Genomic DNA, 22,608 nt, shown 5'->3' with positions numbered 1-22,608 from the left:
ATGTACACAGGTGGGGACAGCTGTTGATGTTTCCCTGACTGCACAGACTGAGGGGAGAAGGTAAATTTCTAGCTGGTGCTGACATAAATTACATCTTTCAGAAAGCAATCAGAAAACACTGTGCTGTTTGTTCCTCTGTGGAGGGGAAGCGGGGCTCTGTTTTTGCACATGGGACTAAAGTCGGAACAGGGGAGGAAGAGATAAAAGATGCAGGCTGATAGGGATCTGTGAACTCATTTAAAAAAATAAGCTGTATCTGATATTTGTCGTTCCCAACGCAAGTTACTTGGACATAGTGACTTTTCCTTCAGGTGGGAGATCTGAAAGCCAGACTTGCCTCTCAAGAAGCTGAGCTGCAACTGAGAAATCGTGATGCCGAAGCTCTGATCGCAAAGATCGGGCTCCAGACGGAGAAAGTGAGCCGGGAAAAGGCCATTGCCGACGCTGAGGAGCGAAAGGTCAGGCTAATTCCACCATTTAGAGCGCTGAGCTATATTTAGCACAAAATAAACCTTTGTAGGTGAACAATTTTGAACAACTTCCTCTCCAGGGAGCATAAAATCTAAAGAATTATTATAGTTACACATGTAACAGCATTTCACACCATGATTACCACTTGACCTTTCTTTACATTATGCATTTTCCCACCCTTTTAGCTCTTTTAATGATATGAAAGAACAATAAATACTGAGCTCATTCAAGCATATAATGGATGTGGATCTTGAACATCAGGCCTATTTGTAATACAGTAAAGGTCATGAAGTCACCTCTGAGGTTTCTAAAGGTTTTCAGTTTTTAGGCAAATTGAACAACTCAATTGTTAACAAAGCCCAATTCCATCACTTTGCAAGATGGTTTTTCAAATTTTTCCTTTTAATAATACAACTTGAGTTTATTATTAAATCCTAAGCTAAATTTCTTCTTTTTGATTCGATTGAGAACCTGGCATTTTATATTACATTTTACTGTTGCAAACAATTACTCTTAAGATTATACAGATTCTGCTTTCTTTGTACCTGGGTTTCTGGCAATTCTGAAATAAATACAACTTCTTTGTCCTCTTTTTTTGCCAGACCTTGGGCCACAAATGGAAGGTATTTTTGTATATCTTACTTGTTTAGAAATTGAATATGTTTGTTTGAGATAAATTCTCTCATTTGGGACAAAAGATTATAATCAGGGATTAGTTGATAAAAAAAAGGTAAATTATAAACATGCTTATAGCTTTTGAGCCAGTAGCTTTTATGTTATTATCCTAGTGTTTTATGATGCCAGAAATACTTGAGTTCTTCTAGTGGTATTGCCATTCATTCATAGACAATTGAGTTGGGCATCCCCCCCCCCCCCATTTTCTAATAGGTATTGAGCATGTTTACTGGTAGCTTACACAACTAAAGAGTTGAGTTGCACACTGAAAATCAGAATGCTGAATAGTTTTTTTTTAATACTTGTTTTTAAAGTTGTATGCTACATTTGGCATGGCCAATGGGCATATAATTCCTAATTTGTTAATAAGTGTTTCCATTGAGTTTCAGATAAGCAGAGGATGTCCTTAAAATTGTACTATATTATGTTAAGCAATTAGGTATCCCATATGATGTGATTATCATAAGCCATTTCCACCCAAGGGATATTTTTCAAGCATTGTGCAAATAAGTGGCGTGCTAGTACTTGTTAGATTATAATCTATCTCTCGAAATACCTTTTAGAGATCCATAAAACACTCCAGAGGTATTTTCACATTTTGTATGTGAATTCCTAAAGCAAAATCATCCTTACAAAGAGGGAAAAAATGCTTTAGCAAATGAGAACTCTTCTGACTGGTTGTTTTATGAAGTTCTTCAAACATGAAAAAGACACTTTCTATATCTAATCTATACCAAGAAATAAACATATTTTCATTTTACCCCTGATGGTTACTTTACTTAATTCTCAATAACAAATACTAACTGAGCAACTATTTTTGCCTGGCACAGTTCTAGGCTCTTGAGCATAGATGACATACAAGGCACCCTCAGGTAGCTTACATTATAATGGAAAAGACTGGCAGCAGACAAGTGACAAGGGATTTGGGGTTAGTGATGAGGGCTAAGATAAAAATCAAATCAAGGTGATGCTAGAAGGGACTGTTTTAAACTGGCTGCTCATGGAAGGAGAATTATTTGTAACTAAACCATGTATAGAGATTCAAGGAACTCATCAATTGCAGCATGTGCTGTGAGCTCACATTTTGTTCAGCAGTGTGCTAGGTTCTACATAGTTATTAAATGGGTACATATGGGCACTATGATCCTATAAAATTGGGATTTCAAGTCTTGACCCATGAGAAGCTATTAAAAAGTACATTGCCATATTTAATATAACTAAGCAAATACTGACTGCCTTTCTGTGTGTCTTGATAGTCCTTGTAGAGGAGCAGGTTAAAATTGTTCCTTGAGATTCATAAAATCATCAAGAGCCATCCAAACTGCTGACATGACCAGCGGTGACTTCAAGTAACCCCAGCGCCATGAAGCCTATGAAAATTACTTCTTCCGTCTCTGTTTGGTTTACCAGTTCCCAATTCTAAGGTTCCAAATTCTCTGATCTCTTTCATATTGCTTTCTTTGTTGAGTGTAACCCTCATGAGTTAAAGTACCTTCTAAATCACAGGGCTAATATAATCTCCTCAAAAGTTATCATCCTCCTTGATTTTGAATGGTCTTCAGATTTTGTGTGTTTCTATTCTAAATGTGGGTATGGCTGGGTTTTGAAGGACTGTCTGGGATTTCTCATACTCTGAAGGCAAATAAGAGCAGTTTATTAGATTGCTAGGACTTCTAGAAAAAAATATCATAGACTGCATGGCTTAACCTACAGAAGTTTATTTTCTCACAGTTCTGGAGGCTGGATGTTCAAGATCAAGATATTGACAAGCTTGGTTTCTCCCGTTGGCTTGCACATGGCCACGTTCTCGCTGTCTTCCCTTGGTCTTTCCTCTGAGTACACATCCCTGGTGTCTCTTGTGCCTGTTCAGATTTCCTCCTTTTATAAGGACACCAGTTAAACTGACCTAGGGCCCACCCTAATGGGCTCATTTTTAGCTTAATCACCTCTTTAAAGGGCATGTCTGCAAATACAGTCATATTCTAGGGGCGCCTGGGTGGCTCAGTCAGTCAAGTGGCCGACTTTGGCTCAGGTCATGATCTCACAGTTTGTGGGTTCGAGCCCCGCATCAGACTCTGTGCTGACAGCTCAGAGCCTGGAGCCTGCTTCAGATTCTGTGACCCCTTCTCTCTCTGCCTCTCCCCCACTTGTGCTCTGTCTCTCTCTAAAAAATAAATAAACATTAAAAAATTTTAAAATATATAATCATATTCTGAGGTACTAGGGTTAGGGCTTTGCCATATAAATTTCTGGGTGGACATACTTCAGCTTCTACTAAGCCATTGCTATTCCACTTCTTCCATGTGACCCACCATTAAATTTCATGAACCATTTGCAAGGAGCTTTTGACCAATAGCAGAAAAGCTCTGTGTACCCAAGAATGGGAGTATCTCCCGAACACTGCTTTAACAGACTGTAGTCAAGAGAAAGCCCACATTCCAAATGATCTGTGTCACTCTTCCCTCCTTCCCCAAGTTGAATCTTGCTGAGCACCACCCAGGAGTCATGGTGTGGAGGCAGTTGGACAGTGAGGCTCGAGGCTCTCCACGTCACTAAAATACACTGTATTTTCACTATTCCAGTGTCACCTGAAATACACAAATTATTGTACATGTACCTTAGAATTCTTGTGCAGGAAGAATTAAGTTCTAACTTAAGTTGTAAGTTAGGAACTTCTAGTGTCATAACTGTAGCACTGGTCACCAGGATCCAGTCCCCGTGGGGGTTGGTTCCTGTGGTAATGGTGATTGTGGCATGTGACGTGTAAACAAAAGTGTGCAGAAGGTATCGGGAATGAAAAAAAGCTGACCAACCTAGGGTATTTTTTTTTCATTTTCTTTCGTGGGTTTTTATTAATATTGAAGATTGCCCTGATTATAAAAATTACCCAAAGGAATGATACTCCATGAAGTGTAAAGGAGTCAGAAGGAGAAGAATAGCAACTCTCAGTCTCACAGAAATAGCACTTAAAAGTGCTTCGGGCATCTGGGTGGGTGGGTCAGTCAGTTAAGCCTCTGGCTCAATTTCTGTTACTGGGGTCAGTCTCCGTGCTATCAGTCCTTGGGATTCTCTTTCTCTCCCTTTCTCTCTGCCTCTCCACTCCTTTCTCTTTCTCTCTTGAAATAAATAAATAAATAAATAAATAAATAAATAAATAAATAAATAAATAAATTTAAAAAAAAAGATATACTCTTCTAGTACTAAAAATCTCTAATATGGAGACCATTTTTATTTTATCTTGATTATTATTTTTTTTTTACTGTTACTTTTTATTTAAACTTTAGATGGTTAACCTACAGTGCGATACTGGTTTCAGGAGTAGAATTCAGTGATTCATCGCTTACGTAGAATACCCAGTGCTCATCTCAAGTGCCTCCTTAATACCTATTACCCATCTCCCACTGACCTCTGTCCATCAACCCTCAGTTTGTTCTCTATTGTTAAGAGTCTCTTGTGCTTTTTTTCCCCTCTCTTCTCAGCCCCTTCCCATATGTTCATCTGTTTTATTTCTTAAATTCCACATGAGTGAAATCATACAATACTTGTCTTTCTCTGATTAACTTATTTTGCTCAGCGTAATACATTCTAGCTCCACCCATATCATTGCAAATGGCAAAATTTCGTTCTTTTTGATGGCTGAGTAATATTCCACTGTATAGATATACCACATCTCCTTTATCCATTTATCAGTCAAATGGACATTTGGGCTCTCTCTCTAAAGTTTGGCTATTATTTTTTTAAAAAATATAATTTATTGTCAAGTTAGCTAACATACAGTGTATACATGTATGTATGTATGTATGTATGTATGTATGTATGTATAGTGTGCTCTTGGTTTTGGGGGTAGATTCCCATGACTCATTGCTTACATACAACATGCAGTGCTCATCCCAACGAGTGCTCTCCTCAATGCCTGTCACCCATTTTCCCCTCTCCCCCACCCCCCGCATCAACCCTCAGTCTGTTCACTGTATTTAAGAGTCTATCATGTTTTGCCTCCCTCTCTGTTTGAAACTATCTTTCCCCTTCTCTTCCCCCATGGTCTTCTATTAAGTTTCTCAAGTTCACATATTTTAAATGATGCTCTTATAAATGATAACAAACAGCATTTATAGATTGTATCCTTATAGAAGGTAAATAACCCTGAGGTGTTAATTCACTCACCTCTGCTCTCCCTTTGTTCTGCAACAGTGTTGTCTAGCACACCAAAAATGTATTCTTAGAATTTTCATTGGCCATTCCTGGAAGTTTTGAGGGTTGTGGTTTTTGAGTAGTTCTCAACAAGCGTGCAGTATTTTCTTATTTACATTACAGTAGCTGTGTATATATTGGCAAGAGATCACATCTCTACCCTGAACCAATTATGTTCATAAAAGGTGCAGTATACAGCAAAATAATGGTTAATCAGAAGAATGGTAATTACTGCTAATAAAGCTGTAGTAGACAATATAATTTGTTGTAAGCACTATTTAATTTTATGGCATAGTTACACCTGTTCATTCCAAACACATCTTAAGAAATGCACTTTTCTTCACACGTTAAATGCCCTAGTCACCATCGCTGAAAGAGCCATCCCCCATGGTGACTGGATCCCTGTGCCCAATGGCACAGCTTTGAAACTGCAGTTCCTGCTTGGGATCAAAAATTTACTCTTCCTGCCCATTCAAATTCTGTTATGTCTCCTAAGAGGGCGAGGAGGATAAAAATTCCAAAGCTTCTCCCTTGGTTTTGGTTCAAGTTTACCAGCATGGCTTCCCTGTATGCATAACATATGTGTTCATGTCACGAAACTGATGCCACACCCTCTTGGGCACATGAAGAAAGTCCCTGGACCTTCAATGGTAGTGTGGATATCAGTGTCGTTGACAGACAGAAATGGGCTATTGTAGCCAGAGTTTCTTACCAGGTCCTTAGAGAAACCAGTAATTAGTCTTTATAGAAATTATATCTTTGGTTAAGTATACATAGAAATAACTATATCTTCTAGTCAGTTGAACAGAAAAAGCTTCACATTTATTCTTAAAGACTAGCCAACATAGCTTTTAGGCAAATGTAAACAAAAAGTAGATAGAGATTTCTAGCGAGAGTATTTTCTGTCAGTGTTACTGAGCCAGCCTGGATTTCCACTTATCCAGGACACTCAGAAAAAGAAAATTGAAGAGCAGAGGGATCGCTGCCTTGAATTTATTATTAGCAGCACCTTTTAATTAGATTAGCCAAAGCCCTTCTTGGAGCAGTTAGATACTTGAGTACATTTGCATTGGGATTTGTCACTGTATTTCATGCATATACAAAGCTTTGTGCACACACTGAGACTGAGAGAAATTCATCTTTAGGGCACATTCCTCGCCTGTTCTAAAGAGAACCAGATGAACTGTTGAACAGCGCATCTGAGTCAGCCTACATTCTTCAGTAGTGATATTTCAGGTGGTGATTTGTGTTTGTGGGTTTGTGTGCTTTCCTCTCTGACTAGGTGACAGCCATTCAGGCTGAAGTGTCCCAGAAACAGCGAGAGTGTGAAGTCGACGTACTCAAGGCTGAGCCCGCACTGGTGGCCGCAACAGCTGCACTCAATACGCTCAACAGGGTAAAGATGATCGCAGGGCTTGTGGGATTCCTCCAAATAGTTTTTAAAGGTTCTCAGAGTTTGAATAACAGGACCCAGAGTGAATTCTGTGCAACCAAAGAGTTTTTAGAAAGGAAAACAAGTCCCACAAAATACTGAAGTGGGAACAAACGTCAAGGTCATCATTAATAGTGTGACTTCCTTTCCCATGCGGGAGTCTGCCCTGCCACAGCCTGACAGTCAAGTCTCCTTTTGAATACTTGCAACACCATGGGATTTATACTTTCATAAGAGGCAGTTCTATTGTTAGCAACTGGATTTGGCCCAAATCCAGTTGTCATATTATGTGTTGCTTTAAGAACTAAGTGAATATTCTTTATTTCCTCTGGATATAAAAAGTGGCATTAACGAGACACCCTCATGAAAAGAGCAATGCACTAGGAACAAAGATACCTAGTTTTGGCTCACATCACTTTTCCTGGTTTCACCTTATTAGCAAAACCTCATTGAGCATTTGAATTCCCCGAGGAGAAAATCATCTGTGATAGTCAGATGGGTATTGTGAGGAAAAGTAGAATTGTGGGCAATTTATTTTAGGAGCCTGCAGCTGGTTTTGTGCTGAGTTCTACTGGGCCTCCAGGGAGAATCCGGTGGATTACCAAGCCTGACGTTCTTTTTTTTTTTTTTTTAATTTTTTTTTTTTTTTTTGCGACAGAGAGAGACAGAACATGAGCAGGGGAGGGCCAGAGAGAGAGGGAGACACAGAATCGGAAGCAGGCTCCAGGTTCTGAGCTGTCAGCACAGAGCCCGATGCGGGGCTCAAACCCACAGACTGTGAGATCATGACCTGAGCCGAAGTCGGACGCTTAACCGACGAGCCACCCAGGCGCCCCAAGCCTGATGTTCTTAAGATTCAACTTCAAAGAGTAGAGGATCCAGACTTTAACTGCCTTTCAAAAAAATATTCACCTGCTTTTTCTAAGGTTTTCTTTTTCTTTTTTTGAGGAAAGCGATTGACTATGATCATAAAGTTATTATCTACATGGATATTTCTTACAGTATTAGCATAAAAATGAAAACTTTAAAAGAATATAAATATACCATGATAGAAGATTGACCTTTATGTATTCAAATACTCTGGTTCCATTAAAATATTGTTGCATAGTATTTAGTGACATGAGAAAATGTCCGTGATCCATTAAGTGAATAAAGCAGATTATAAAATAGGATATACAATATGATTTTTTTTGTAAGAACATGCTTGTGCATTGAGAAATTAGAAAAAATAAGCAATAATAGTAACTGATTATCTCTTAGTAATGGAATTTTATGTTTTTTTTTTTCTCAGCACTTGCATATGTATTTTCTTCTTTGTGCTTTTCTATATTTGAAACTCTATCTTCAAATGTATTATCAGTCACCTAGACAAAATAAATTAATGTCACTTAAATATAAAGCTCACTGTATTTATAACAAAGATGAAGATATTTGCAAATTATGAAGGAGGTTCGCTAGCTCTCAGTTACTATTAATACATTTTAAGTTTTGCTTCATTTTCACATCCTTTCCCTTCTTTGCAGTCATTTCCCAAGTAAACAGGCAGTTTGGGGTAATGGAGAAGAATCAGGTTGAATCAGGGTTTTGTAAGCAAGAGTATATGAGGTAGTTTATGAAATGTCGCAGGAAATACTTTGTTTTTTTTATATATACTACTCATAATATTAATTCCTGCCCCAAAGTATTTGCCTTAACACTTGTAGGTTATACCCTTAATGTTGTCTTTGAAGTAAATTAAGATTTTGACCAGAGGAGATTAAGAAGTTGTCCAGAGAGCAGGTTCAAGCAATACAGGTAGCTTCCCAGTTGAGAGGCATCATAGTATAATGGAAGAGATTTCTTGTGCAGAAAAAACAAAACCAAGAGACTCTGGACCAAGGGGTTGATGTTTCTGGGAGGCCCTGGTTAAAATGTAGACGTATTACGTAGGTGGGATAGAACCCATAAACACCTTCAAAACTTTGTTTATCAAATTGCCTGGGCTCAGGGAGCAAGGCTCTGCAGGGCTGGTATATCAGAGGGAGAATTTTTTGGAAGCCAAAAAGACCAGTGCTGTTTCCGGAGTATCAGAAAAGTGTCCAGGGAAAAGTGAACCTCCTGGGGTCCCAAAGTGGAATCACTGGGTGGCAAAAACTGCCAAGCTGAGACTGGTGTGACACGGAGAGGACAGACCAGCTTGATCAGCTAACGGCTCTTCCCCAGACCTCCCCTGGTCTTCATTGTGGGTGTGCTTTTTCTTCAGGGCAATCTCACTGAGCTGAAAGTCTTTCCCAACCCACCGAACGCCGTTACCAACGTTATGGCTGCTGTGATGGTCCTCCTGGCTCCCCGGGGCAGAGTGCCTAAAGACCGAAGTTGGAAAGCAGCTAAAGTCTTCATGGGAAAGGTATCAGACAGCCTGGCAAGATGAAAATCCTAGACACTTTGTGTTCTTAGTACCGTGGTCATATTTGACAGCAAAAGCTGTTCAAACTGAAGGAAATCACCTGCATCCTTATCGAGTGTAACCTACTGTGTGTTCTCTAGACTTAGAGAATTTTTGTTTGCCAAGTTGGAGGTTAGCTTGGGGTTGTAGCAGACCTAGGTCAACACTAGCAGCATGTGGAAGGTTGCTAACTATTTGCAAAATTATGAAAGCAGTTAAGTGTAGGAGGGAGAAAATTACATGGATTTCTTATGCTGGAAAAATGTTGCTAATGCATGAGAAGGTGAGGCAGAGGGGCTTTAGGGTATGTGTTTTTCTTTTTCTTTTCTGTCTTTTCTTCAAAATGTGAATGCCTCCTGTGTATTTTACCCTGGGATAGAAGAGATTTTAAAAGTGTCCATTGCTAATTCTCACTTCCTACTACAAAGATTGAAAAAGTCAAACAGTAGGATAAATGCAGCTTGCCAATTTTGCCTTTGTAATGTAAGTCCTAAAAGCTGATTTTAACTTTTGATCTTGGAATTTTCTCTGCAGCCGAAATGGGTTCATTGCAATAAGTCTTTTTGCTTTACAGGTTGATGATTTTTTGCAAGTGCTAATTAACTATGACAAAGAGCACATTCCAGAGAACTGTCTGAAAGTAGTAAATGAGCAGTATTTGAAAGACCCAGAGTTCAATCCAAACCTGATTCGGACCAAATCTTTTGCAGCAGCTGGTCTCTGTGCCTGGGTCACCAACATCGTTAAGTTCTACGAGGTATCAGTCTTAATCTGATGGTTTACAGGTGTTACTCACAAGGACCATAAAGATATTAATTTCCATACTGGTAAAAAAAAAGAAAAAGTTATATAATTTGATATTTAATTATCTGAATAAGATAAAACCCTAAGAATGAGACCTGAAAGTGTCCGATTAAACAGAATTCTATAGAGGAGGATATTTGAAATGTTTGAAACTTATTTTTTTTAGGGTAGCATTATCAATTACTTTAGATCAAATAGCAGCAAGTGATTTGATTAGGTAAAAACTTGCTGGCCAGATAAATTATATTTATTTACACTAAAATATTAATTTTGTGTTGACTTGAACCAACCACAGGTCTCAATTCATGTTCAAACTTAATCCCTACTCTCAGTGCAAAAATTTACACCATTGTAGACTTAATGCGATGAGGAAATAGCCCTCTCCCCTTTTTTTGCTTTAGTATTTTAATCACAAATACACTTTTGCCTGTGTTATGGTTGAATCTAAAGCTTGTGTTTTCAGGCATCGTAGAGATAGAATATCATTTAATGTAGTCTTTCATTTATCAGATACTTCTTGTCTGCCACCTGTCTTCCTAGCACTTGGCAGAATACTGTATGTAAAAAGGGAACAATGCATGCCCTTAACTCTGAAGAACTGTCTTATTTTTTCTTAGACAGTTATATATTATATTCAAAAATAGAATTACTGAGGAAATTCCACGTATAATCAAAAGCATTCCCAAAGTGATTTTTTTTTTTAATGTATTTATTTTGAGAGAGAGAGGTAGAGAGAAAGCAAGGGAGGGGCAGAGAGAGAGAGGGAGACAGAATTCCACACAGGGCCCTCCCTGTCAGCACAGAGTCTGCTGCGGGACTTGAACTGAGATTATGACCTGAGCCGAAATCAAGAGTTGGATGCTAAACCGACTGAGCCACCTAGGTGCTCCCCAAAGTGATTTTCATAAAACCAGGTGATCTCCTTTATAATCCATGAGAGTAAGACCCTTCTGATGTGTCTCTTCAGTGGAAGCCTGTGTAGAACAAGGGGTTAGGTGGATTGCAGTTGACATATGGCTTCCCTCCATAAAAAATGTCGGACCCCTGGGGCACCTGGGTGGCTCATTCGTTTGAGCATCCGACTTCAGCTCAGGTCATGATCTTGCAGTTCATGCGTTCGAGTCCCACATCAGGCTTGCTGCTGTCAGCCCATCAGTGCAGAGCCTCCTTCAGGTCCTCTGTCCCCCCTCTCTCTGCCTCTCTTCCTGCTTGCGCTTTGCCCAAAATAAATAAATATTTAAAAAATGTCTGACCCCTGTGCTTTCGTTGTATTGCAGGTGAAGGATGAGCATGGAGCTAGACTGTGGCTGTGTCCTGTGATGTTGGGCCATAAAAGAGAAAATAAAATTTCATTTCCTTCCTTTTTTCTCAACAGGGTTACAAAAGTGGTCCGCCCCAATTCTCAAACCACCCATTCAAATGATACACCCCGACAGTGGCCCGCAACTTAGAAAAGAAAGTGACAGCACTGTTAATATTGTGAGGCTATCTCTTATGTTCCTGCCTGAGTTCAGAGAATTTCTCCACTCTCATGTTCTGCTTTAAAATCAAGACTTGGTTCCAACTTGAACTGTAGTTCCCGCCCACTGCAGTTTCTGATGATGTGAAGATTATCTCCAATTTTTAGGACAAACATACTGTAGTATCTCGATGTCTGATGTGTACAGCACTTTGGGCAAGGATTCCTAACTCACGTCCAGAATAAATGACTAAATCACGGACAACCCAACAGAACTTGGAATGCTGTATAGATTTTTGCTCTGCCATTGGGTAGTGCCATTGCTAAGAAACAAAAAACAAATTGCTAGGGGGGGAATAGAAACTTGGGTTATGAAGCTTCTGGCAAATGTAAGATTGAATAATTACGTGTCCTCTTTGCATCTTATTACCCCATGAGTTAAAACCCGTGTGGATTTTCAGGTCTACTGTGACGTGGAGCCAAAACGGCAAGCTTTAGCCCAAGCCAACTTCGAACTGGCTGCAGCTACTGAAAAACTCGAGGCTATCAGGAAAAAGCTTGAGGTGAGTGCAAAATGTAACACTGGGGAAGTTCCGGAGAGATGTTACCTCCCTGCTTAGACAGGGCCCCATCTGAGCCCAAGCAAGAAGAAAGGAATTTGAGCTTTCATCGATACATTTATTTACATACCCGTTCAGTAGATAGTTCTTATCTGCTGTATGCTAGACACGGACCTGGAAAAGTAGAAACTTCCATGGTTTCTGGACTTAAAAAAAACTTTCCTGTTGGAAGAGGAGGAGGAGCATAGCAGATAGCGACTAAAGGCAAGGATTTCAGCAGCACCTTGGTGGCTCAGTCGGTTGTGCATCTGACTCTTGATTTTGGCTTAGGTCACGACCCTAGGGTTGTGGGATGGAGCGCCTCCTCAGACTCCATGCCGTGCCTGGAACCTGCTTGGGATTCTTTGTCTCCCTCTCCCTCTCTCTCTCTCTCTCTCTCTCTCTCTCTCTCTCTCTCCCTCTCTCTCCCCCCACCCCCCCCCCCACCAACCCCTTGCTCCCACTCGCATTCCCTCTCTTTGCAAAAAAAAAAAAAAAAAAAAAAAAAAAAGGCAAGGATTCTGGAGCCAGAATGTCTGGATTTACATCCTGGCTCGACATCTACTGTTTCACCCTGCATGAATTAGTTCACCTCTCCGAGTTCTGTTTTCTCATCTGTGCAGTAGGCTTTATAATAGCATGTGCTTCTTAGGTAGAATTATAAGGATTAAACAAGAGTAGTTCATATTAAGAATTTAGCATGGTACTGGCCACATAGTAAGTGCTTAGAGAATATTAGCCACAAACACAGTCATTGTTAATATTTTCACAAATAAACAACCAGTCATTCCCAGCCAGTGTTACAAGTACATATATAACTACATATACACTGTGATAGCAGCACCACAGAATTATTCAGCCTGGAGAAATTAGAGAAAATTTCATAATGAAGGTGTACTTGACATGGACTTCAAAAGTTTCATAGGAATCACAGGAATAACTATGTCGGGAAAGGTATTCCTGGCAAATAAATAAATAAAAAGAGGGAAGAAGCAGTTGGTACATTTGAGAGGAACTTCAACAGGCCAGAGCACTAAGATAAGCAATTTTGGGAAGGTTGGGAACAGCACAGAGTGATGAGGAATGAACTTGTAAGGGTGAGCAGAGGCATTTTTTGCCTTTCATGCTACAGAATTGAATTTTTAAAAAATGTTTATTTATTTACTTTGAGACAGGGAGGGGGGAGGGGCAGAGGGGGAGAGAGAGAGAAAGAGAGAGAATCCCAAGCAGCCTCCCTCAGCACTGCCAGTGCAGAGCCCGATGCAGGGCTCAATCCCACAAACCATGAGATCATGACCTGAGCCAAAATCAAGAGTTGGATGTTCAATTGTCTGAGCCATGCAGGCACCCCCAGAATTCAAATTTTGTCTGGCTAGCAATACTGGAAACTTTGACTGTTGAAGAAGATGCCTTCTTTCTGATTAGATATTTTGACAAGATGGTTAATAACCCCAAAAGTGTTCCTCTTAAAATATGGAAAATTTCAGCACTTCCCACAGTGCTTTCTCTGTCAAGACTGCTTCCTCTACTAGACTCCCTGACCATCACTCCCTACCTGCCCATCCTCTCCTTTCTGTCCAGTCCACACACATTCCTATGATAGCACCAAACATACCATTCAATAAGCACTGGGTGACTATTGGAAGAAAAACAAATCAACAACTCTTGATTGAGGTAAACTTCAGGTAGCATACTGATTTTATAAAAAATTACATCCATCGCTCAAAACTCTCTCAACTTGACTAAATCCTTTAAAAAATTGTCACCTGCTATTTACAGTTTCATGTAAATTGTAAGCAATTTAGTGTTCATAGAAAAAGTGATGAGGATGTTTAAGGCAGCCACAGGTGGTTCTAAACCTCAGACTTTGTGTGGTTGCAGAATTAGTAATCCTTTGTACACAGCCTGCAAGTGGCTCAATAGAATTGCTCATGACAGTTGTTTTCAGAGACTCACGTTATAAGGAGAGGCTCACATATCAGTAGGCCACAGAGCTAAGTTTGCAGACACAGAGGAAAGAAGATAGAGTAACAATTGAAATGTCTTGATGAAGAATGTGTCCTCTCTATCCCCCTACCACAAACGGATTTCTGAAGAGTAGTCACTAATGCAACAGAATTTCTGCAGTTTCCACCAAGGTTCAATTCTCTGGGAAGACCCCATGGCTGGTCATGGCAAGGACAAAGTACCTCTGCGTAGTTTCTGTCTGTTGGCACAGGTTAGATGAATGTTTGAGCCCAAGTGAAATTACACTTTTTGCTAGCTTTGCCTTCGTGTCCTGCAGCCTCTGATTTTTCCTCTCTCCTGGGCTTTCTCTCCTCCTGATTTGCATCTCCTGTCGCTTTCTCATCTAGCAAAGTAGGGATGTGTCTGATGTCAGCGTCTGTGCTGTGACGGCAGTTCATTCATACCCAGTGTTGGTCTGTATGTATTTGTTCTTTTTACTCTGGCTCTCTAGTTTAAGATTAAAAGACACCCTTTAATTGAAGGTTGAGTGAAAAAGAAATGGCTGAGCTGGAGTGGAAGAAAGGCCATTGAGTCTCTCAAACATACAGGGCCTAAGGATGGCCGTGAAGCAAATCTGAAGTCCTTCTTTTTAGGACCCTGTTTCTCCAAGTGTGTTGCTTACACCAGCAGCAAAAGTGTCACCTGGGAACTCATTAGAAATACAGACTCTCAGACCCCACCCTAGACCTACTAAATGAGAAACTCCAGTGGGGGAATCCTGGAGTGTGGGTTTATCAAACCCTCCAGAGGGTTGTCATGCACACCCAAGTTTGCAAAGCACTGGTTTAGGGTATTTGGTGGGCTGGTTCCCTCCTTTCTTTGTCCATTTACTTCTGGAAGCTGAGAGGCCAGGGCCTATCAAGAACAGTGAAGGAGCCCAGATTTTGCCTTACGTGCAAGCTAACAAGTTAGTTTTATGGAGGCGGGCAGAAGACCTGATACGTGTGGGTCAGAGACCTGAGGACTGTGTGATGCACAGCACAGCCAGCAGAATGGACATAGTGCATTGGTCCTCTGGTCCCCCAGTTTCCATGGGACAGATGCACGGAGGACCAGCTGATGTTGTCCACACACTGGGTTTGTATAGAGATCACAAGCCCAGAAACCCCCAGTATAAAGAGGACTACACCTAAACCTGCCCACCCTTTGCCCTAGAGAGAAGTCTATCTTTATTCTTCTCTGGAGACAGTTTTGTCTTCTGCCCAGAGAGAAGAACAGTCTCTATTTTCCAAGCCTATTTGCAATGCAGATATGTTAGGAAAGATAGTTCAGAACAAAAGCTGTCAGTGCCTTTTCACAAGAGGCATAGAAACAAACACAAGAGACTGTTGTCTCCCAACTTGATGTTGTATGGAAGACTGGTCTCCCAACCGTATGAAGGGAACCGATATGCATCATTGTATACCTTAGTTCTGTGTATATTTAGGTCAACGCTGTGAATTGGGTAACGTTACTATTTCCATTTTTCAGGTGATGAAACAGGCATAGAAAGGTTAAGTAAGCACTCTGCCTTGATGCTGCTTAGCTGGTAGCAGAGTCCAAATATGAACACAGCTGTCGGATGCCAGGGTTCACGCGGGCTTCTGTATTTTGTAAGACCACGAGTACTTGTAATGACCTAAAATAGACATTTAAATATTATGTATTTTAATCTGATTTCTAAATGGTAGTGTGTTCTCATATATTTGATACTGTTTCACAGTTTAAATGTGACATAGACATCGTTTCCTTTAGGAGGTGCTGCTTTCATGATATAAATTAAATAATGGTAACTGGGTCATTGACAAATATAAGCAATCTCTAAATTATGAATGGTGAATGTTCTACAGGTTTGTTTAGTAAAGTCTCTTGGAACTTCCCACTTATTTACAAAAGCAATGTCCTAAATCTTATTTGGGGTTTTAAGAACTTGGCAGATAGCAAGTTACTGTAGTAAGAACTCTCCCAAGTACTGATATGTCACTCATCATGTTTTTTGCCTATCAATAATAGAAATCTACTTAGAAAACCTTAAGCCAAAACAGAGAGCAGGATGACTTCTGGAACTCTGAGGAAAAACAATATGACTTGGTCTTAGGAGGAAAGAGATCCAGGAAACAAGCTGCCATGAATGTCTTTTGGTGTTTGTCTAGAGTTGTGTGATTTCTCGTTTTGCTGCCCTTTCATTCTTTATTTCTCCAGAGTAGGTTCCCCTGTTTTCCTATGCCTCTGGTGAAAGATGGTCCCTCTCCAAAGGAAGCCCTCCAAAGTGTACAAATCTTTCCAGGTCTTTTGATGCTGAAGACAATGACATAACTCTAAGTTTAATTCCCATTTCCAAAAGATAAAATCTGATTGTCCCAAGTTGGGTCAGGTTGCTGAGGTCTGGAGAGGCTTAATCATTAACACTACTCTTCATTGCCTGAGTTAAGGACCAATGAGAAATAAGAAAAGAGTCAAGAGGTGGAGAACCGAAAGATGACCATTATCATTCCAAAGGTGGTACTGGAGGATGAGGCTTAGCTAGGCACATGGGAGAGGGGACAGAGCACCCAGGGTGTGTTTGAGTCTGGAGGGCTTGTCCACTCTCTGCAGTCACTATGTGCCCTCTGCTTAGGAAGGAAGGTGAAAAGACCACATGGTGAACTTGTCATCTACAATGGCACTGAGGTGTTTATTATCACTACTCCTTTTTCTCTCCTAATATATGTATGCTACAGGGGCAGAGATCAAGGAGGTAGAGAGATTGGTTTCATTGACCTAAAGGTCATAGATTTTTAAGATAACTATACTATTTCCATTTCACCTAAAAAGGTCTCAAAAGCTAATTGTAACTCTTACCTAGGATTTGGATCGAAATCTGAGCAGACTCACTGCTTCCTTTGAAAAAGCAATAGCCAAGAAAGTTCAGTGTCAAGAAGAGGTGAACCAAACCAACAAAACTATCGAACTAGCTAACAGGCTTGTCAAGGAACTTGAGGCAAGTTGACCTTTTCTTCCAAAATTCTAATTAAAATATTCAGATCACATGTTTTTTTTTGGGGGGGGGAGGGGGCGTATCTTTATTTGCTGTTAAAATAACTAAATAGATAATAACTAAATAGACATGGAATCAACAATGAAAAAAAATAATCATCATAAATACTGTAGTTCCAATGGACTGAAAGGAAGAAGTGATGGATTCTTTGTATTTTTTGGTATATAGCCCCGAACTTCATGATTTTCCTAAGATCTGTCGTAAACCAAGAACAGGTGTTAGATAACTGTGGGATTGAACTGTTGTCTGAACCTATTCATATACACTTGCCCTTGAGTTCTTCCATCAGAACATTTTAAAAAATAAGCCTTCAGGGTGAGTTGGTTGGTTTTTCTGTGACATCTTTTTACAAGGGACTGACTTCCTAATATTATAATAGTTACTCTGTTAAATAAATATTTTTAAAACAATTCTTTTAAATGTCTCCTGTTTGGACACAGTGGTAGAACAACTTAAGCCCTTGTCCTCAGGAAGTTACAGATTTTATTTGCTCTCCCATGTGTAATATATTCATACAATAGAATATTATTTGTCCATAAAAAGGATTGAGGTATGATACATATTACAACATGGATGAACCTTGAAAATACCAAATAAATGAAAATCAAGTGAAAGAAGACAGAACAAAATGCCACATAACATGTGATTCCGTGTATGTGAAATGTCCAGAATGGGCAAAGCTACAAAATGTACACATTAGCAGTTGCCAGGGGCTGGGCAAGGGGGCAGGGTATGGAGTGACTGCTAATAAGTACAGTTTGTCCATTATGTGAGAGAAACATTCTCCAATTAGTGGGGATGATCATACCAGTCTGTGAATATACTAAAAACAACTCACATATGAACTTTACAGGGTAAATTCCACGATACGCGAATTAAGTCTCAGTAAAGCTGTTATTTTTATTTAAGTGCTTCCTGAAAGCATATACTGAACTATTAGAAAAGCAGTTAACTGAAGGTGATAGAAAAGTTGATTTACAGTGGCTTGAACAAATGGGAATTTATTTTTTGTATATTGCAAAAGCATTCCAGGGGTAGACCACCATCAGGGAATTTGATTCAGGGAATTAGTGATCAGACTTCAAATCTCTGTGTCCCTTCTGCTTCTCCATACTTAGCATGTGGTCCTTCACGCTGAGGCACTCTGCAGCACACTCACAGATGGCTGCTATACCTCCAGGTTCAGGGGAGAGAGAAAACAACCTGGAGCAGCTGGATTTTTCTCCTGGAAACACATCTGGCAGACAGCCACTTAAGCTTCTTTAGCCAGAACTAGATTGACCACATCTAGCTGCAAAGAAGGCCAGGAAAATGGGAAATGGGGTTATCATGATTGGCTAAGCCAATCTCGTGGGGCTGGGCCCATCATCACTCTTGAAAATCAGAATTCTCTTAGCAACAAAGAAGGTAGACGTGTGTTAGGATGGGTTGGGTTAGGCAATAGCCTAACTTTTAGAGTAGACTTTAAAAAATCTAATTTAAATTTACTACAAAGTTAAACCCATCATCCCTCTAAAAGTTCATTGTATCTAAACTCACAGTCCATTCTGTAAAATCCACTCTGTCCATTCCATCTCAGTAATTGCAAGTAAAAGCTTTGGACTCGCTCTTGAGTTTTTGTTCTCTTTGTCATGACCCATACCCAATCCATCAGCATGTTGTTTTGGCTCTACCTGTGAAGTGCATTTCCAATCGCAGCCTTCTTCCTGTGCTGGTCCAGGCCACCCCCTCTCTTCCCTGGAATACTGCCCCAGTCTTCACCATTGCCCCCAAAAGTCCACTCCCCTCATTGCAGCTGAGTAATTTAAAAATTAAGCTCATTTGTGTCTTCCCTGTCTTAGAATTCTCCAGTAACTAATTGTCTAACTCAAAATATAGTCCAAAGTCTTTCCCTGGCCTACAAGGCCCCACGTGATCTGGCTCCCAGATGTTTCTCTGTCCTCAAACCTGTTACCTTCCCTCTCATTCCACCTTTGCCGGCCCCCTTGCTCCTCTCATACTGTCAGTCACTCTTAGATCTGTGGCCTCTGCCTTTTTCCTCCACGTGGCTTACACATGTCCAACTAATGACATCGCTGGCTCCCTCACTTTCTTCAGGTTGCTGCTAAAACGTTCTCTTTATCACGCAGTTTTGCTCGGCCCGTATACACAGCCACCCCCGCTTACAGCTCTCTTTCCACTTAGTCAGCTTTATTTTTTCATAGCATTTATCACCACATGACACCCTTAAAAACATACATTTGTGAATGCATATACTTTTGGCAGGGGGTGGGGGGGAGGTCTTTTTTCCCTAACTAGAATAGAAGCTCCCCAAGAACAGGAACTACATCGGTTTTCTGCACTGCTTGATCCCACACAGAATAATTCTTGGCACATCATAGGCACCAATAGATATTTGTTGAATGAGTGAATGGCTGAGGTTTTTTTTTTTTAATGTTTATTTATTTTTGAGAGAGAGAGTGCGAGCGAGGGAGGGGAAGAGAGGAAGAAACGGACTCTGAAACAGGCTCTAGGCTCTGAGCTGTCAGCACAGAGCCCAACGTGGGGCTTGAACCCGCATACCGCAAGATCATGACCTCAGCTGAAGTTGGACATTCAACCAACTGAGCCACCCAGGAGCTCCTGGATGGTTGGGTTTGAGAAGCCTTTTGTGTTAAAATATATATATATATATATACTGTAGCCCTTTGAAGATTTGTTCTTAGATCAGTTGAGAAATTCCACTGCTACTAGTGAGGTTTATACCTGTTTCTATTGAAAGTGGTATAATTTGAGTAGTTTGAAACATTTACTATTTGTGAGGCACCTAAGAAAATGAAAAAGTACCAGTTAATTAGACTGTTTTCTTATAGTAGGTATACTGTAGGAAAAGACAGGCTGTACCATGTGTCTCTAACACATAGCCAAGTTCCAAAGGCTTTATTTGTTCAGGATGATTTAGACAAGGAGAGGAGAGAAAGTGAAATAATGTTAACTATTCAAAAAACAAATTACATATGTATTTGTATACACACACACTTTTTTTAAGGATTAATTGAAGATGTCAGACCTTTTCCTTTGAGGACAAATTCTTTCTGACTAGAACAGGAGACAGTTAACTTCTGAAAAGCATCAAGACTGATGATTTTGTCTATATAGCATTGACCTGGAAGCTATAGTCTCAACCATTCAGACTAATAAATCAGGCAATTTATATTTAATCATTAACTAACTCCTGAGCTGAACAGATGTTCAAAATTAGAAATGGGTCACCCCAGCCAGGATGACATTACAGGCAATCTATAATGCATTAGAATAAAATTATAGTGATTTTTAACTGTCTAGAAATTTATTACAGGACATGTTCCAACTCTTAAACCCTTGTTAGCCAATGTCAGTAATGATTTATGTTGTGTGGGTGGTATGGTGAAATTATTGACGATTTCAGTAGCCAATAAGCTATGTTTAGTAAATCTTCAAATTTCAAAGCTGTTTTGGAGAATGAGGTGGGTGCACTTTATTGTTTATCATTTACTATCCAAAGACAACAAAGATGGAGGAAAGGCAAATGAGAAATTTCTCTTCGAAATTAATGGATTTATGGTCTGTAGCTAAGGAAGGAAAGTAATGAATTCAATAAAGAGGGCTAAAGAATTGAAGTCCCTTAGTGTTTATATGGCTAACTTGGGATGATCTTTATCAAGCAAAACAAGAAGACAATTTATAATAGCTTTGATAACCATTCTCGTTAATTTCATGACCTCTGGGTTATGGGTAGTATGATGGCTTGCAGGGGACTGGCATTCCAGTCTATTCTGACATATATCATTTTTGCTGTGTTCTCTGTTCTTCACAAGCAAAGCTAAATTCCAGAGTTCTTCTTTGCTTCTATTATCACATTGCTGATCTTTTTTCAGTTCCTATTAATTTGCATGTGCTTAGAATGTGACACCAATTTTAGCCTGCATTGAAACAAAGTGAATTAGTGAACTATCCTTCAGTTCAGTCAATCCAAAGATACTTAGTGCAGTTTTATGCAAATCCAATATTAAGGCCTCCCCATACTTAACCTGGAAATCAGATTTAAATGGTCATCCAACTATATAGAAGGACTTGAACAGAATCCTTTGAGCGTATTATCTTCAAAGCTAGTGAGATCCTCCTGATGTCCATTTTTTTACATAGGTTATAGGTTTTTCCATCGATAGAGTGATTATATTAGAGAAATAACCTGCATAATACCAGCACTATTCTTTAATTAATAGCATCCAGGATAGGTGGCTCTTTCCGCTTTACATTTAAATTAATTAATATAATTGGTGTTTGTTATTTTCCTTTGTCTGCAAGCAGCTGATAGCCAATATGCTTAAAATAATATTTGTCTGGGGCCACTCGGGTGGCTCCGTCAGTCAACCATGCGACTTCAGCTCAGGTCATGGTCTCATGATTTCTGGGTTCAAGCCCCATGTCAAGCTCTGTGCTGACAGCTCAGAGCCTGGAGCCTTTTTCAGATTCTGTCTCCCCCACCCCTCCCCTCTCTCTCAAAGATAAAATAAAGATTAAAAAATTTAAAATAATCTTTGTCTAGGGCGGTGTGTAGAACCCTTGTTGCAGAGTGGGAGGAATACAGAGCACTGAAGCCACCATTAAAAATCCCACTGTCACTCAGTCTTGGCCAAAGCTCTTGATGCTCCATTCTCAGAGACAGGAAAGTGACTGTCAGCTTTGGAAGAAAGAGGTCAATCATGATTAAAGCATTAGATCATCCACCAGGAAGGACATAGGAAAGTTCTAATGCCATAACACAGTAAACTGTGCTGAAGAGAGCCTGAGAGCCCCTTCATAATTATGGGTTTCAAACGTAAGAAGGATGAAGATTGCCATGCTTTCCAGTTCAGTTCTGTGCCTTCTAAAAAGGCTGTACAGAAGGATGTAGACTAAACTGAGTGGTGATGTGACTACGTTAAGCATTTGTTAAGTTGGTGTTCGCCCTGCGGTTACATCTGAGTAATTCGGCCTTTCAGTCAGAGAAGATCCGCTGGGGTCAGTCTATTAAATCGTTTGAAGCTCAAGAGAAGACCCTCTGTGGAGACGTTCTCCTTACAGCAGCATTTGTGTCTTACGTTGGATCCTTTACAAAACAGTATCGCCAGGAGTTGGTAGACTGCAAGTGGGTTCCCTTTCTCCAGCACAAGGTAAGTCACTTCCCTACCTTGTCAGCATTTGGAAGCATCATCTTGAAATTTCAGTAGAAAAAAACAAGAGTCTGGTTGGTTCAGTTGGTTCGGCATCCACCTCTTGATTTCAGCTCAGATCATAATTTTGCCTGCAGCACAGATCCTGCTTGGAATCCTCTCTCTCCTCTCTCCTCTCTCTCTTTGCCCTCCCGTGTTCATGCTGTCTCACTCTCGATCTCATTCCCAAATAAACAAAGTTAACAAAAACAAAAATAGTTTGTATCCCAAGCTCATTTCTACCTCTGTCATGACTGACTGACTGGAAATTCTAGTGTGATGAGGATATGTCTTGTGTGTTACAGTGTTTCTTGCT

The 22,608-nt window shown here is 40.0% G+C and overlaps 1 protein-coding gene across 2 annotated transcripts in view; it reads left to right on the top strand.

Moving 5' to 3' along the window:
• DNAH11 (dynein axonemal heavy chain 11) overlaps window positions 1-22,608 on the top strand; it is a 349,268-nt gene that overhangs the window by 239,101 nt on the left and 87,559 nt on the right. For both annotated transcript variants that reach the window (XM_053218315.1, XM_053218314.1), the window contains 7 exons: window positions 312-458; window positions 6,620-6,733; window positions 9,012-9,155; window positions 9,769-9,951; window positions 11,919-12,020; window positions 16,888-17,022; window positions 22,083-22,253. In XM_053218315.1, coding sequence (XP_053074290.1) covers window positions 312-458; window positions 6,620-6,733; window positions 9,012-9,155; window positions 9,769-9,951; window positions 11,919-12,020; window positions 16,888-17,022; window positions 22,083-22,253 — 996 coding nt within the window. The remainder of the gene's footprint in view (window positions 1-311; window positions 459-6,619; window positions 6,734-9,011; window positions 9,156-9,768; window positions 9,952-11,918; window positions 12,021-16,887; window positions 17,023-22,082; window positions 22,254-22,608) is intronic.

Source organism: Acinonyx jubatus, chromosome A2, assembly GCF_027475565.1.
Source record: "Acinonyx jubatus isolate Ajub_Pintada_27869175 chromosome A2, VMU_Ajub_asm_v1.0, whole genome shotgun sequence".
Lineage (NCBI taxonomy): Eukaryota > Metazoa > Chordata > Mammalia > Carnivora > Felidae > Acinonyx > Acinonyx jubatus.
The sequence above is the reverse complement of the archived record's forward strand: the minus strand, read 5'-3'. Positions and strand labels throughout refer to the sequence as shown.